The following is a 13,326-nucleotide window of genomic DNA, read 5'->3' on the forward strand; positions in this document are numbered from 1 at the left end:
AAGGTCAATAGATAACCTATTTTATAGCAATTTTAGAGTTAATTTTGGAAATTAGTTGTGCAGATTATAGATACGTGATTAACATAAGTCTTGGTCAAATGATACCATCAACATGGAACACTGTGTCTTTCCCAAAGCAGATGGAATAAATAAATGAGAGATTGACTAAAAGAAGTATTATTTTTAAAGTATTCAATATATTAATTAATATCTGCATCACTAAATTGAACTACAAGTTGCATAGATATAAAAAAATTTCTTACATTTTTCCAGAGTAAAATGGCTTTCCTGTTGGTCACACGGTGTCTTTGGTTACATGTTAATATGTTGTGTGTTTCAAGAGCACAAAATGTACTAATATTAATATATGTTCTTATTGATTAGGCAAATAAACTAATCAAGGAGGAACTTCAAAGTCAAGTGGAATTGCTAAATTCTTTTGAGAAAAAATATAGTGATCCTGGCCCTGTGTATGACTGCTTGGTGTGGCATGATGGTGAAGCCTGGAGGTAAACGTCATGTATTACATAGATCTTCACTTAAAGCTGTTTTTATCTACTCTGAAGAACATTAAATTCTCAGAACCGTCCAGAGAATTGGTTTAAATGACATAAATATCCCTCAGCAAAACTGTTGGAGAGCCGAATTGGCTTTCGGGTAGTTTTGGATAAGCTCTTTGAACTTCTTGGTATTTTAGGTGCTAAACCTGTCCCTTGTGTGTTTTAAAGAAGCTTGTTTCATTAACCAGACAGTAACTTAACCAGATAATAGTAGGTTAATCATTGGTAGACACAGAAATGTTCCTGACCAGAGCTAGGCAGTTTGGGAAGTAACTGCAAGAGAATACTAGATACAGAACTGAGCGTATGTGGGAAATATTAGACAGGGACTTAAGGAAATATTCTAATATTAGCAGGGATGGGGTAGTGGGACAATAGGTGGTTCAGTTCCAATGTTTCCTGCATGTACTGAAAACACTGCCAACTTTGTCCTGAGGAAAATATGTTTCCAAGGTCCTTAAGGCAGTCGACAAAGGAAGGGATCCATGCAACGGTTTGTCGACATTATTCTAAGACAGCTTTTAGAATTTTTGCGTTGGAGATGAAACTTAGAGGAAATAAAATCTGAAGTCACTGGAGTAACACTTCAGAAAATGTTATAATTAATGAAAAATGCAGCAGAATTGTGGTTTCAGGTGCTACTGGAAATAATTTTTCTGATTGCATCGTACCGTACACCGTGTAGGGCTTCGCTTCCCTGCCCCATCTCAGGGTTAGACACAGAATTTTTTGAGGAGAATCTTAGAGACCCCAAATTACCTAAGGCGAATCTTGGCACTGTCATTTCAAAAATGCCGGCCACTGACTAAGGTCACTTAAAGTGACCTTAAGTGCCTTGGTTTTTGTTTCTACAGACTGTCAAATCTGCCCTCCTCCTGCCACGCTTCCACTGTTGAACCCATATCACTACCCTTAGCAGGGAACCCAATAGAACCATACTCTTAAGTATTCTTCAGGATGTACAGGGTCAAACTCAGTCACTCTCTGTTGAGAAAACTGTTTACAGAAGATTACTTGAAGGAAAGAACTGTTAGTTGGTTTCTTTTCAGTGGTTTTTGACCTTGTTTTCTCAGGTTTCCTTTGAGTTGGATGAAAGCTGTCACTTTTTTCATAGAGGATAGGATGAAGAAATGTATTAAAAATGTCCAGGAATTTTTAACCCATGCCCCCTTTCCTGCCCCCCACCTCCCACAAGTACTCTAATCCTATCCGTGAACCTCATCTCCATGTTCCCTTTCTGGTATGCTAACACCTGTTCGTTGAACTGAGCCAACCACCTTCAGAAAGTTATACCCTGCACCAATATGCATACTTGGCCTCTGTGGAATTACTTAGGGGAGTCACTCAGTTTTATGTTGATATTTTGATATGGTGCTTGAAGTGTTGAGTCACTGCATGTTGACGGTGGTTACAAGAAACTGATTTTTGGAATGTGTCACTGTATTTGCTATGAGAATGTTGTCAAAGATGTTGATTCATTCATTCTTTCATCATTGGGCAAATATTTGAGTACTTTTCTTCGTGCCAGGTAGACTCTAAAGAAGCTATTCCGTAGACTCTAGACTCTGTGAAAGCCAGTGTGAGAACATCTGAGCCCGTCCAGGAAGCATCAAGAAAGATTTTATTGAAGGATCAGCTCAAGTTAGCAGACAGGGAAGGGGCAGGGGTTAAAGGTCCAGAAAAAGGTCCAGAGGAGATGGAGAGACTTCAGGGATGTAGAATGTTTCATGGGCCGGATGAAAATGGGACAGGACTTCCGAGATGATTGCCGGGATGGAGAACTGGCCAGTTACATCTGTAACTTTTAAGAACCCAGGTGTTACTGTTTTGGCAAATAGGATTTGGTGGCATACGTTTTACCTGTTGACCTCAGTCCAGATTCCATTTGACATGCTACTTGTTTCCTGCTTGCTCATTTCCATTAGTGTTCAGTCTCCTCTGTTTTTGCTCTACTGTATGTCTTTTTTTGAAATGCCATAAATCATTTTAGCCGCACACTGATTGGGTATACATAAAAACAGTTTCAGAGATCCTTCTGTCTAAATTGTCAAAGTTTGTTAATGAAATATATGCCTTAATATTTATAATAAATGTCCTGTCTGTACTAGTGGGCTTCCATTAATTCATTGTAGCAATCGTGATTGACTCTAGCTGTTAAAACACAATTCTTCTTATCTAGAAAATGCACACAAAGGCCTAATAGCTAAAAACATAATATTGACCTTAAATGATGTGCATTCCACTTATGACTTTTATTTTAGATTTATTTAGTTTTAATCAGACTATTTTGTAGTGTTTGGAATACATATTGTAAAAACTACAGAGGTAATAAAATGGGGAAAGAGCAGACAGGACAACCATAAAACTATGTAGAAAATGCTGTTTGTAAAAAGTAAATGTTTGCCTGAGGCTGTTATAACTGTGGGGAGGGGATGAGGCAGTTTGTCGTTCATCTGGTGTCAAGAAACCTGCATACGCCATTGGATTCATTAAGCCAATTCTAAAAGAAGGGAGTAAGGCCTAGGCTGTAAGTCGTGATCATCCTGAATTAGTCTGAAACTCTAGGCCAAGCTTTGGTGAAGTTTCTTAAGTAGTTAAATGGTTTTCTCCCTGGACTTTTGTGATGGACAGTGTTCCTAAAGCCTTTTATCCATGGCTTCATTTAAGGGCTGGCTCCTTTAAGCTTCATACTTAATCGTTACTGATGACTCTGAGACAGAGGACTCTAAACCTGGCAGTTACTGTGTTTGTTGTCATAAAACAGGGCAGTAAGAACGTACCTAATAGACCATACCACATTATTTTTGGAAAGCCGAGGAAATAGATGAGTTTCACTATTCTCAATTTACAGAGCCTGCATTGATTCGAATGAAGATGGGGACTTGAGTAAATCTACCGTGTTGAGAAACTACAAAGAAGCCCAAGAATATGGTTCTTTTGGCACAGCTGAGATGTTAAATTACTCTGTTAACATATATGACGATGGAAACCTGCTGTCCATTGTGACCAGTGGAGGTATTTTGTTTCCGATTTGGTAACTAGAGATAAACTTGTAACGTGGTAAGGTGATAAATTTCTGTAGCCAAGAAGAAGCCTTATAGAGAATTTAACTTAGAGATTCCACCTAAAGAACTAGGTGTATGATAATAAATGGGATTTGATTCCCTGGCAAGGTGTTGTTTTCTTTAAAGTTGTAACCATGTAGGATCTATTCCAAGAATACAGGTGTAGTCCAGCCACAAAAAAAACACCCAACATAATTCATCTTATGAAAATTCTTTTGGAAGGAATTTTACTTCTGTGTTGCTGACTCTTGAGCAGTTCACCAAGTACAGAGTCGGGTAAAAAGATCCTCATGTGGCACTCTGTGTAATTTCAAAGAAGTGGGAAACTATCCATATACCCATGACAAAAAAGTTTGTTTAAAACTGTGTATTGTTGGGGACTGTTATATAGCAAAATGAATAAATCTACATATACCAGTATTCGTAAATCTCAAATACATAAATTTTAAATAAAAATATATTGATAAAACATTTGTGTGAAATTGTAAAACATGCCAAATAATACCACACAGTGTTCATGGGTGTATGTGTTTGTATGATAAAAATACAGATGGGAAGAATCTACACCAGCTTCTACATAGTGGTTACTTCTAGGAAAGGAGCCAGGATAGCTTTAACCCTTTCTTACCCCCCCTCACAGTATTATCAAATTATAGCTGAAGTACAATAAACTGCACATACATACACAATTTGGTAAGTTTTGATAGACATGTACACCTAGGAAGCCATCACCACTGTCAAGGTAATGGACATATCTATCACCCCTCCCAGTCTACTTCCTTCGTAATCCACCCTGATGCACCCGCCCCATATAGCCACTGAACTGCTTTCTGTCAGTGCAGATACTTTGTGTTTTCTGGAATTTTATAGAAGTAGAATAGTTCCGGTATGAAATCTACCCATATTATGGTTATAAATAGCTAATTCCTTATCACTGAGTAGTGGCTCATTGTGTGGATACACCAGGACTTCCTTACCCACTCACCTCCTGGTGGACACTCAGATTTTTCCAACACTGGTGTCTAGGTCTCTGTGCAAATACGTTTTTGTTTAATTTGGACTGGTATCTAGACAAACCAGTTGGGTATGGTAAACATGTTTAACCTTTTAAGAAACAGTAGCTGTGCCCTTTTATACTACACCAACGGGGTGCAAGGGCTCAACAGCTCCACATTCTTGTGCACATGTGGTGTAGTCAGCCTCCTGTGACATTTAGATGCTCTGACTTGTAAGTGGTGATGTCAGGTGTTTTTGGGGGGAGCAGGGGCGGGGGGATTACATTAAAATCTAGCTTCCCCTTTTTTTTTGAGAGAGAGTGCATGTGAGAGTGGGGGAGGGGAATGGAGGGAGAGAGAAAAAATCTCAAGCAGGCTCCATCCCAGCACAGAGCCCAACGCAGGATTGAGTCTCACAACTGTGAGATCATGAGCCAAAATCAAATGTAGGATGCTTAACCGACTGAGCCACCCAGATGCCCCAAGCTTCCCTATTTTTAATTGGGAAAAATGAGAAAGGAAGAATGGGTAATATTGGGTCCACAAAGGGGACACTTCTGCGTAAACACATCAAGAAATAAAACATTGTCGAAGCCCATCATGTCTGTTCCTAAACACGCATCCTCTTCGAGTTAACCATGGTCCTGATTTTTTTTTTATCACCGCATTAGATTGAACCATCCATTATTGCTGTTTTTATAGGTCAGAAATGATTAAATAGTGGCACTTTCACGTAGTTCAGTCTAACATAATGTGTTTCCATTTATATAAATGAGATTATTCAGTATATATCCTTTCGTATGTGGTTTCTTTAGAGCAACCTTATTTTTGTGTGCTTCATCTCATAGTGTTTAGAAGTAGCTGATAATGGGGCACCTGGTAGCTCAGTCGGTTGAGCATCTGACTCTTGATTTTGGTTCAGGTCATGATCTGACAGTTCCATGGGTTTGACCCACGTCGAACTCTGCACTGGCAGTGCAGAACTGCTTGAGATTGTCCCCCTTTCTCTTCCCCACCCCCCTGCTTGCACTGTCTCTCTCAAAGTTAATAAATAAACTTTAAAAAAAGTAGTTTAATATTTATTGCTGTGTGATAGTCAATTCATTAATGTACTATGTATCCATTTACCATTGATGGATCTTGGGGTTGTTTCAGGTTTTGAATTTTGCAAGCAATGCCACCGTGAATGTTTTTGCACGTATCTTTTAGTGTACATGTGCACGCATTTGTGTTGGGTGTATAGCTGGAAGTAGAATTCCTGGATTGTAGGGTATTCCTGTGTTCAGCTTTCTGTAATGCTGGTCTATATCCTGCCAGTAGTGTGTGGCTGTTGTCAGCCATAAAGTTTTAGCCATTCTGAAAGGTATGCCGAGGTATATCTCATTGTGGCTTTTTTTTTTTAAAGGTTTATTTATTTTTTTTAATTTTTGAGAAAAAGGGTGTGAGTGGGGGAAGAGTTGAAAGAGAAGGGAGAGGAGCAGAGGATCCAAAGTGGGCTCTTTGCTAACAGCAGCGAGCCTGATGTGGGGCTCTACCTCACAAACCACGAGATCATGACCTGAGCCGAAGTTGGACCCTCAACTGACTGAGCCACCCACCCACGTGCCCTCTCATTGTGGCTTTGAACTGCACTTTCCAGATGACTCATGAAGTTGAACATCTTTTCGTATATTTATTTGACATTTGGTTATCATCTTTTGTGAAATGCTTTTCAAGTGTTTTACCCATTTTTCTCTCGGATCTGAAAGATAATATGGATTTAAGCTCTTTGTCAGCTGTATGTGTTGCAGATACTTTCTCACCTTTGAGACTTGGATCTTGTTCTCAGTGGACAGGATAGAATCCAGGGTAGCAGAGTAATTCAAGGTTTCACTTTTTTATAAATTATTGAGAAGAGACTTAAGATGATAGTATACAATTAGATGTTAAAATGAGAGTATTTTTATTAGATTATTTTATTTTATGCTTAATACATAAATTGAATGCTTAAAACTTGGAACCCATGAAAATATTTTGTCATCTTCCCCTCTTGCTGCCTGTAGGAGCTCATGGGACACACGTAGCTAGTATAGCTGCTGGGCATTTTCCTGAAGAACCTGAACGGAGTGGTGTAGCTCCCGGTGCTCAAATTCTTTCAATCAAGATTGGCGATACAAGACTAAGCACAATGGAAACAGGCACGGGCCTCATAAGAGCTGTGAGTGTTTGTGAGGTGTTGATTTAGAAGCTTAACGATGGATAGTCTTGGATATTTTTAGTCTTATGAAGTGTTCTTCAATTCACTAGGAATACCTTAGACTGTATTTGGTATATAGGACTTGGTTTTAAGAAGCAAAGATGCTTATTTCAGTTTTAAATTATTTTTATTAAAAATTACTCGATAAAATTTTTTGGAAAATATGAAAATATTATTTATGTTTTACTTTTCATTTCCATTAAGCCCCCTGACACACTATTTTGAGATACTTTAAAAACCCCAAACAGACCTTTTCACCAGCTTGCTCCATTGGTCTAGGAAGAATTGAACTCATAGTCTGCGTTTCATTTTAACGTATGGATTAGATTTTACTTGAACTTCAGTGATTTTAGAATTCAGTCAGAACCATTCCATTCTGCACCTGCTAGTTGTGTTTTTATTGACTACTTACTATATACTGTGTCTCCACCTACCCTTTAAGTTTTTCAGCTTCAAAGTAGAACGGAAGTGGAAGTAGAATATGATTGGTTAAGAAACTGGGAGTCCATGCCTTTATTTTACTGGTCAGTCTTTCTGTAAATTGCTGCCTCAACTAGACTCTTCATCTTTTTAATAGATGATAGAAGTCATCAATCATAAGTGTGATCTTGTCAACTACAGCTATGGAGAAGCTACTCACTGGCCAAATTCTGGGTGAGTGTTCTCAGGCGCTCATGAGCCACAGGCTCGAGCTGATGAAGAGCATTAGATGTTTCTGTGCCTGGGTGGCACGCCACAGATGAAACCGGGCAGTCCCCTGGCTCGGTAATAAGGGTGGGTCTCGTGGGCTCCCGGCCCCCGTTCCCGTGGTCCTGTGTGTGATGTGGTCATTCCCTCCCAGCCGCCGAGACCCGCCGGCCCACCCGTCCACTGCTGCACTTCCGCGTTCCCAAACAGTGTGCTTACCTGACGGAACGTAGACCGTGCATCTCGGTCGCTCAGCGTCACCTTTGATCATCTGCATGTACTCTTACATGGCCTGCATGGCCGTTGACACCGTCTGTTCTCTTCAGAGACCTTCAGCGACCCTTCCTTTCTTCCCTCGGCTGATGTTCTCACCTCTTCCTTTCCCAGAGACGATAAAAGCCCTGAGAGGGGACTCCTGTCCTTCCTGCAGCCTACCCTGACCCCAGCCCCTCTGCCTTCCCTTCTTGTAGTAAATGAAGTGCCCGGGGTCAGAAGTCCCTCAAGCACTTGCTGTGTGGTTCCCATTTCCCCTCGCCTTAAAAACTCCCGTAATCTTTCCTGGGTTAATACCACTCCACAGGCACGCTCTAGAATCTGCTGCCTTTGAAACAGACGGATCTCTCCATTTCACACTGCTTTCCCTCACTCCCCCAGCAAAACTTGGTTAATGGTGTGTATTCACCACTTCTGAGGCTCCTCAGCACATTTTGACACGCGTCCCGGGTCTTCCTGCCTTTCTGTGCATTGGCGTCTTCCTGCTGCCAAATCCAGTGGCTCAGCCTTGGTCTGTTACCTCACCTTTTTTCCCCCCAGGGTAATAACTCTGAAATTATTTAAAGTGTTTACTTACCTAGTCATCACCTCTCCCCCATTCCCATCAGCAGCCCATCCATGTCTGCGTGTCACCCAGTGTCTGAAGCTCTTTCATAAAGCCCTACCAAAAGGAAAACTTTACCGATCCTGGTTTGCTGTGCTCAGGCAACGTAATTTTCTCAGATAACCAGTGTTAGGTTTCTTGCGACACGTCCCTCCCCGCCCCACCGCCGTAACAGTCACCCTGTCGTGCTCATTTCTTTCCTGAATGTAGTCGTGCCTTCTTCTCTTGCTTCAGTACCGTTTTCACCTAAGTGTGTTTCTTTCTCTCTTCCTTTGTTTGACCTTCATCCTATTAGAGCCACCTTTCCCTGATACTCTTCCCCTCGTGATTGTTGCGTCTTGGCCCTGCGCCTTTTTTCCATTTCCTGCATTTCCCCAACTGTCTAACTTCGTTTCTTTTATTTAATACCAGTTTGCTTCTTGTTTGCTGTCAAGTTCTCGCCAGATTCTTTATTTTAAATCTTACTCTTAAGTTCTTCCTCTTGCCCGGTTCCCTTTCAACTTTGCCACTGCTCATAGATCTGCATAGGAATCCCCTGAGGAGTCACTTCTGACCACATCATTTTAAGGGGAGGTGGGAGTCCAGCTGCCTGTTGCCCCACCGTCTGATCCAATCGCTGCCTGTATTTCAGTGTTTGCTTTTGGTCCTTTGGGTTTATTGTCCCTCCATCTATTCACCGTCGTGTCTAGCACTCTTCCCCGTTTACCGCGGTCTCACGACTCCTTCCTTACGCTGAGACCCAGCTGGGGTGTGCCGCTTGGACTGGCCGTGTCATGTTCCGGCGTTCTGGGGCTGGGTGTGCCACGGGTTACTTGCCCTGCATTCGAACAGCGTGGGGTGTTATAAACAGTGGGAATAAGGCTAAGCACGTATAGTTTGAGAACGTCCCCCGAGTGATTTTCATGCACGCCTTCTTGTAGCCACTGTTTGAGTTCTACTACTTGGAACCCATATTCTAGTTTGGTTTCTATGTACGCCATATTTGAAAACATCTTCACAGTATACTAAGACATTTTTTTGAAAAGTGGGACAGTTTTCTATGTCTAAAGGAATTCTCTCTCTCTCTCTCTCTCTCTCTCTCTCTCTCAGGAGAATTTGTGAAGTCATCAGTGAAGCAGTGTGGAAGCATAACATAATTTACGTTTCCAGTGCTGGAAATAACGGTCCGTGCCTTTCTACCGTCGGTTGTCCCGGTGGAACTACATCGAGTGTAATAGGTTAGTTTCCCCGTTTCAGAGCTGGGCTTAAGAACAAGCCAGCAAACCCCTCAGTGAATGTGATGTTAATCGAATCTCTACTGCATGCAAGACACCGGGAACCTCCCTCGTGTGCCCTCAGGAAGCACAGGTGTAGCCAGACCCGCTGGTTCGAAGGCGACTGCAGTGAGTGGCTTATGGAAAGTACAGGCACAGCCGGGGCTCACAGAAGTGCAGTTGCTTCTGATTTGAGAATTTAGGTGAGGCTTTCTGAAGTGTGGCAGCGAGGATTTCAGTGAGCAGAAATGAGCAAGGGAAGGGTTTTCCAGACTGAGTGAACAACGTAAACACAGATGCTTGCTTCACTTTTTATTTACGGTGTATGGCGGCTAATTTTAGTGTAGTTTCCTCCTTTTCATTTCTTGTGGGACATACAGGAATAGTCAGATGTTGAGAAAGGGAGCTTTATTAATAAGAGCAGTTGAAACACATTTATTCCATGACTGTGACTTCCTTCCCGCTACTTGGTCTGTCGGATGTGATGCACTCAGTTGTTTGTTTCGCTGTCCTTGGAGGGGAAAAAATGCCTGTCAACAAGAAGAATTAAGGGAAATCAAAATGAGTTGTGCTCATAATATTAAAGTGGTAAAATTAGCTGTAGCTGCCAACCTGTGTGAAAACACCCACAGAACATAACACCCTCCCCGTTTTGTTTTGTTTTTTTTTTAATGTGAGGCATGAATGAGGAGGATGAAACGAGAGAACAAATAGGTAGTAAGTGATATCTGGAATTATTTTCTTTACTTTCACATTGAGAGCACTATAAGGCTTATACCTCTTAGCATTTGTAATTGGATGCATGACAGTAGAAACTGTTTGGTCCCAAATAATTTTTCTGGTGTATACACAGTAACTGCTTGAATAGATACATATTATAGTTGTTACTAAAGGCATACAGTTACTGTAGATGTTATCGATACATAGTAACATCTGGGTATCAAAGTTTAGAAACTAGTGCTTTAAAAAAAATTTTTTTTAATCTCAAGCAAGGTATAGCTTATTTTGTATGATTTAAAACTTCTTGGTTCAGTAATTCTGTTAAATCCTGTGTTGAGACAACAGTACCTACCAGTGATCTGTCCTTTGTATTTTAGTTCTCGAGATATTTTAAATAAAATGAAACCAAATAGGTCTGAAAGGTACCTACAGATCAAAATACACTATTCTCCCACAATACTCAGTATTTTGTCATGTTCTTATCCCCAGATTCACTAGAAATTTGTAAACTAAATTTTACAAAGTGACTACAGTTTTGTGTGTCTGCACTGTTAACCTAAATCCTGTTAACTCACCTACTTTATCCAGTCTTCTACTCTGTGTCTGTGTTTGCTATAAAGAAGAATTAGGAGCTGGTGGACCTGGATTGTAAGTCTTTCTCCACCAGTCCCTGTGAGCTTAGTAAATTTTTTTCAGCCCTCTCGAGGCCCTGTTTCCAGATTTCTAGAATGAGGAAACTGAGTTGGATCCCTATAGGTCTATGAATTTAGAGTCTTTGTGACTAGTCTGCCTTTACACATTTATCTGAAACACCGAAGCATGTTAATGTCTCTGCTGTTTGCTTGTTTTTACAGCCGTTTCGGGGGAGGGGGTACTGCGAACTTTATGGGTAAGAATATTGGATGCAGTGGTCATTTAAAAATGAAGACCAACTAATTCCCTTACTTTCCTAAAGTTATAGTTTATAACACGTTTATCTATCTTATACATACACACAGTTTTAGGTACATTATTATATTTGATTCACATAATAACCCTGGTAGATATTTTTATAGTCAAAACCAAAGCACCTCGTTTAACATCTGGTACATAGTAAACTTTCCTTGCTTATCAGATTTTCTTTCTTTCCATTTATGAGCAAACACTAGGTACAGGGTGACTAAGGGATTTACCCAAGTGAGTAACAGTGATTTGGAATGAAGCGAGTGAACACATAAGTGACACATAAGCGAGTGAACAGTGGATTTGGAATGAAGATCTAATTTTGTGTCCTTTTGTTAACGATGAAATTCATCCCGTAGGTGTTGGTGCTTATGTTTCTCCCGACATGATGGTTGCTGAGTATTCCCTGAGAGAGAAATTACCGGCCAATCAGTACACGTGGTCTTCTAGAGGCCCCAGGTGGGTTGAGAGTGGTACACGGTCTGTTACATATATTTTGTTGAACTACATGGTGGGGAGGAACAGAGTTTTGATAACTTTACCAGTTCTCTGGGTTTTTACTTTTTCAAGATTCTCATTTTGATAAACAGTCTCATTTCAGGGAAACATCATTCAAGGAACAAATTGTAATTATTTCATTGTTAGCTGTATGACATACCTGTTCTGAGTGTAAGATTAGAAAAATTGGTTGGAACCTGGTCAAATGTAATGCTAGATTCAAATCCTCTGAGTTCAGGGATCTTCATAGTCTTTTCTCAATAATTTCTTCTTAAAAAATAAGCTTATTTCAGGGGCGCCTGGGTGGCGCAGTCGGTTGAGCGTCCGACTTCAGCCAGGTCACGATCTCGCGGTCCGGGAGTTCGAGCCCCGCGTCAGGCTCTGGGCTGATGGCTGAGAGCCTGGAGCCTGTTTCTGATTCTGTGTCTCCCTCTCTCTCTGCCCCCCCCCCCCCCCCCCCGTTCATGCTCTGTCTCTCTCTGTCCCAAAAATAAATAAACGTTGAAAAAAAAAAATAAGCTTATTTCAATGGTTGACTGTAACGGTCATTGAAAGCAGTCGGGCTGTAGATCTCCATGGGGATCAGCAAGCTTTGCCTGTGCCATCACTGTAGACTGCCCACATCAGCCCACCTAACTGGCCTAAATGCTGTATCACTGCACAAGAGCAACTGGGGATACAGTTGGCAAAGGTTTATGTGTTTTACATTCAGTTAACAAAAGTGTTACTAAATTTAACTCTCTTCTAAAGGTGATTTTGAAATGTTTTATAGTCAGTATAACACACAAAGTATTAGAAAATGTTTAAACAGACTTTGTTGTTAGTCTTATTTGCCCATAGAACTATAGAATAATTAAAGAATTATTTTAAGAAAATGAGTCAGTCAATTATGGGGGAAACTTGGATTAGGGAGATACTGGTTCACAAACCCAGTTATTCTAGGAATTGAAATAATTTGTTTCATGTTTTTACTGTGCTGTAAACATGGAATCGTACTTCAAATACATGGTTTAACTATTAGATTTAATTATTAGGATATGAAGTCTAAAACATTGACTCATCATCACTGAATGAAGCACATTCTGTGTACTATTTGAAAAATCTTCTTTGTCAGGAAAGGTTGTTAGACATACAGAATTTACTTGACTTACTGGTATTTGCAAGTATGGCACATTTGGTTTTTCTTAACATATTTTTTTAAGTTTATTTTTAGAGCACGTGTGCAAGTTGGGGGGGGGGGGCGGGTACCAAGAATTCCAAGCAGACTCCATGCTGTCAGCACAGAGCCCTGCCGCAGAGCTCTATCCCATGAACTGTGAGATCATGACCTGAGCTGAGATCAAGATTTAGACGCTTAACTGACTGAGCCACCCCAGTGCCCCAAATATGGCATATTAAAAGACACATTACCAAACAAAGTCTACATAAGCATGTTTTGAATTTGTATTGCCTATTGTATTTTAGAAGAACATCATCACTATTTAAGGATACTT

The 13,326-nt window shown here is 40.6% G+C and overlaps 1 protein-coding gene across 9 annotated transcripts in view; it reads left to right on the top strand.

The window, feature by feature from the left end:
• Positions 1–13,326, top strand: part of TPP2 (tripeptidyl peptidase 2) — a 68,086-nt gene that overhangs the window by 19,516 nt on the left and 35,244 nt on the right. For all 9 annotated transcript variants that reach the window (XM_023252993.2, XM_045055656.1, XM_023252982.2 and 6 more), the window contains 6 exons: positions 385–509; positions 3,412–3,575; positions 6,663–6,817; positions 7,434–7,510; positions 9,510–9,637; positions 11,695–11,794. In XM_023252993.2, the coding sequence (XP_023108761.1) occupies positions 385–509; positions 3,412–3,575; positions 6,663–6,817; positions 7,434–7,510; positions 9,510–9,637; positions 11,695–11,794 (749 nt within the window). The remainder of the gene's footprint in view (positions 1–384; positions 510–3,411; positions 3,576–6,662; positions 6,818–7,433; positions 7,511–9,509; positions 9,638–11,694; positions 11,795–13,326) is intronic.

Source organism: Felis catus, chromosome A1, assembly GCF_018350175.1.
Source record: "Felis catus isolate Fca126 chromosome A1, F.catus_Fca126_mat1.0, whole genome shotgun sequence".
NCBI lineage: Eukaryota > Metazoa > Chordata > Mammalia > Carnivora > Felidae > Felis > Felis catus.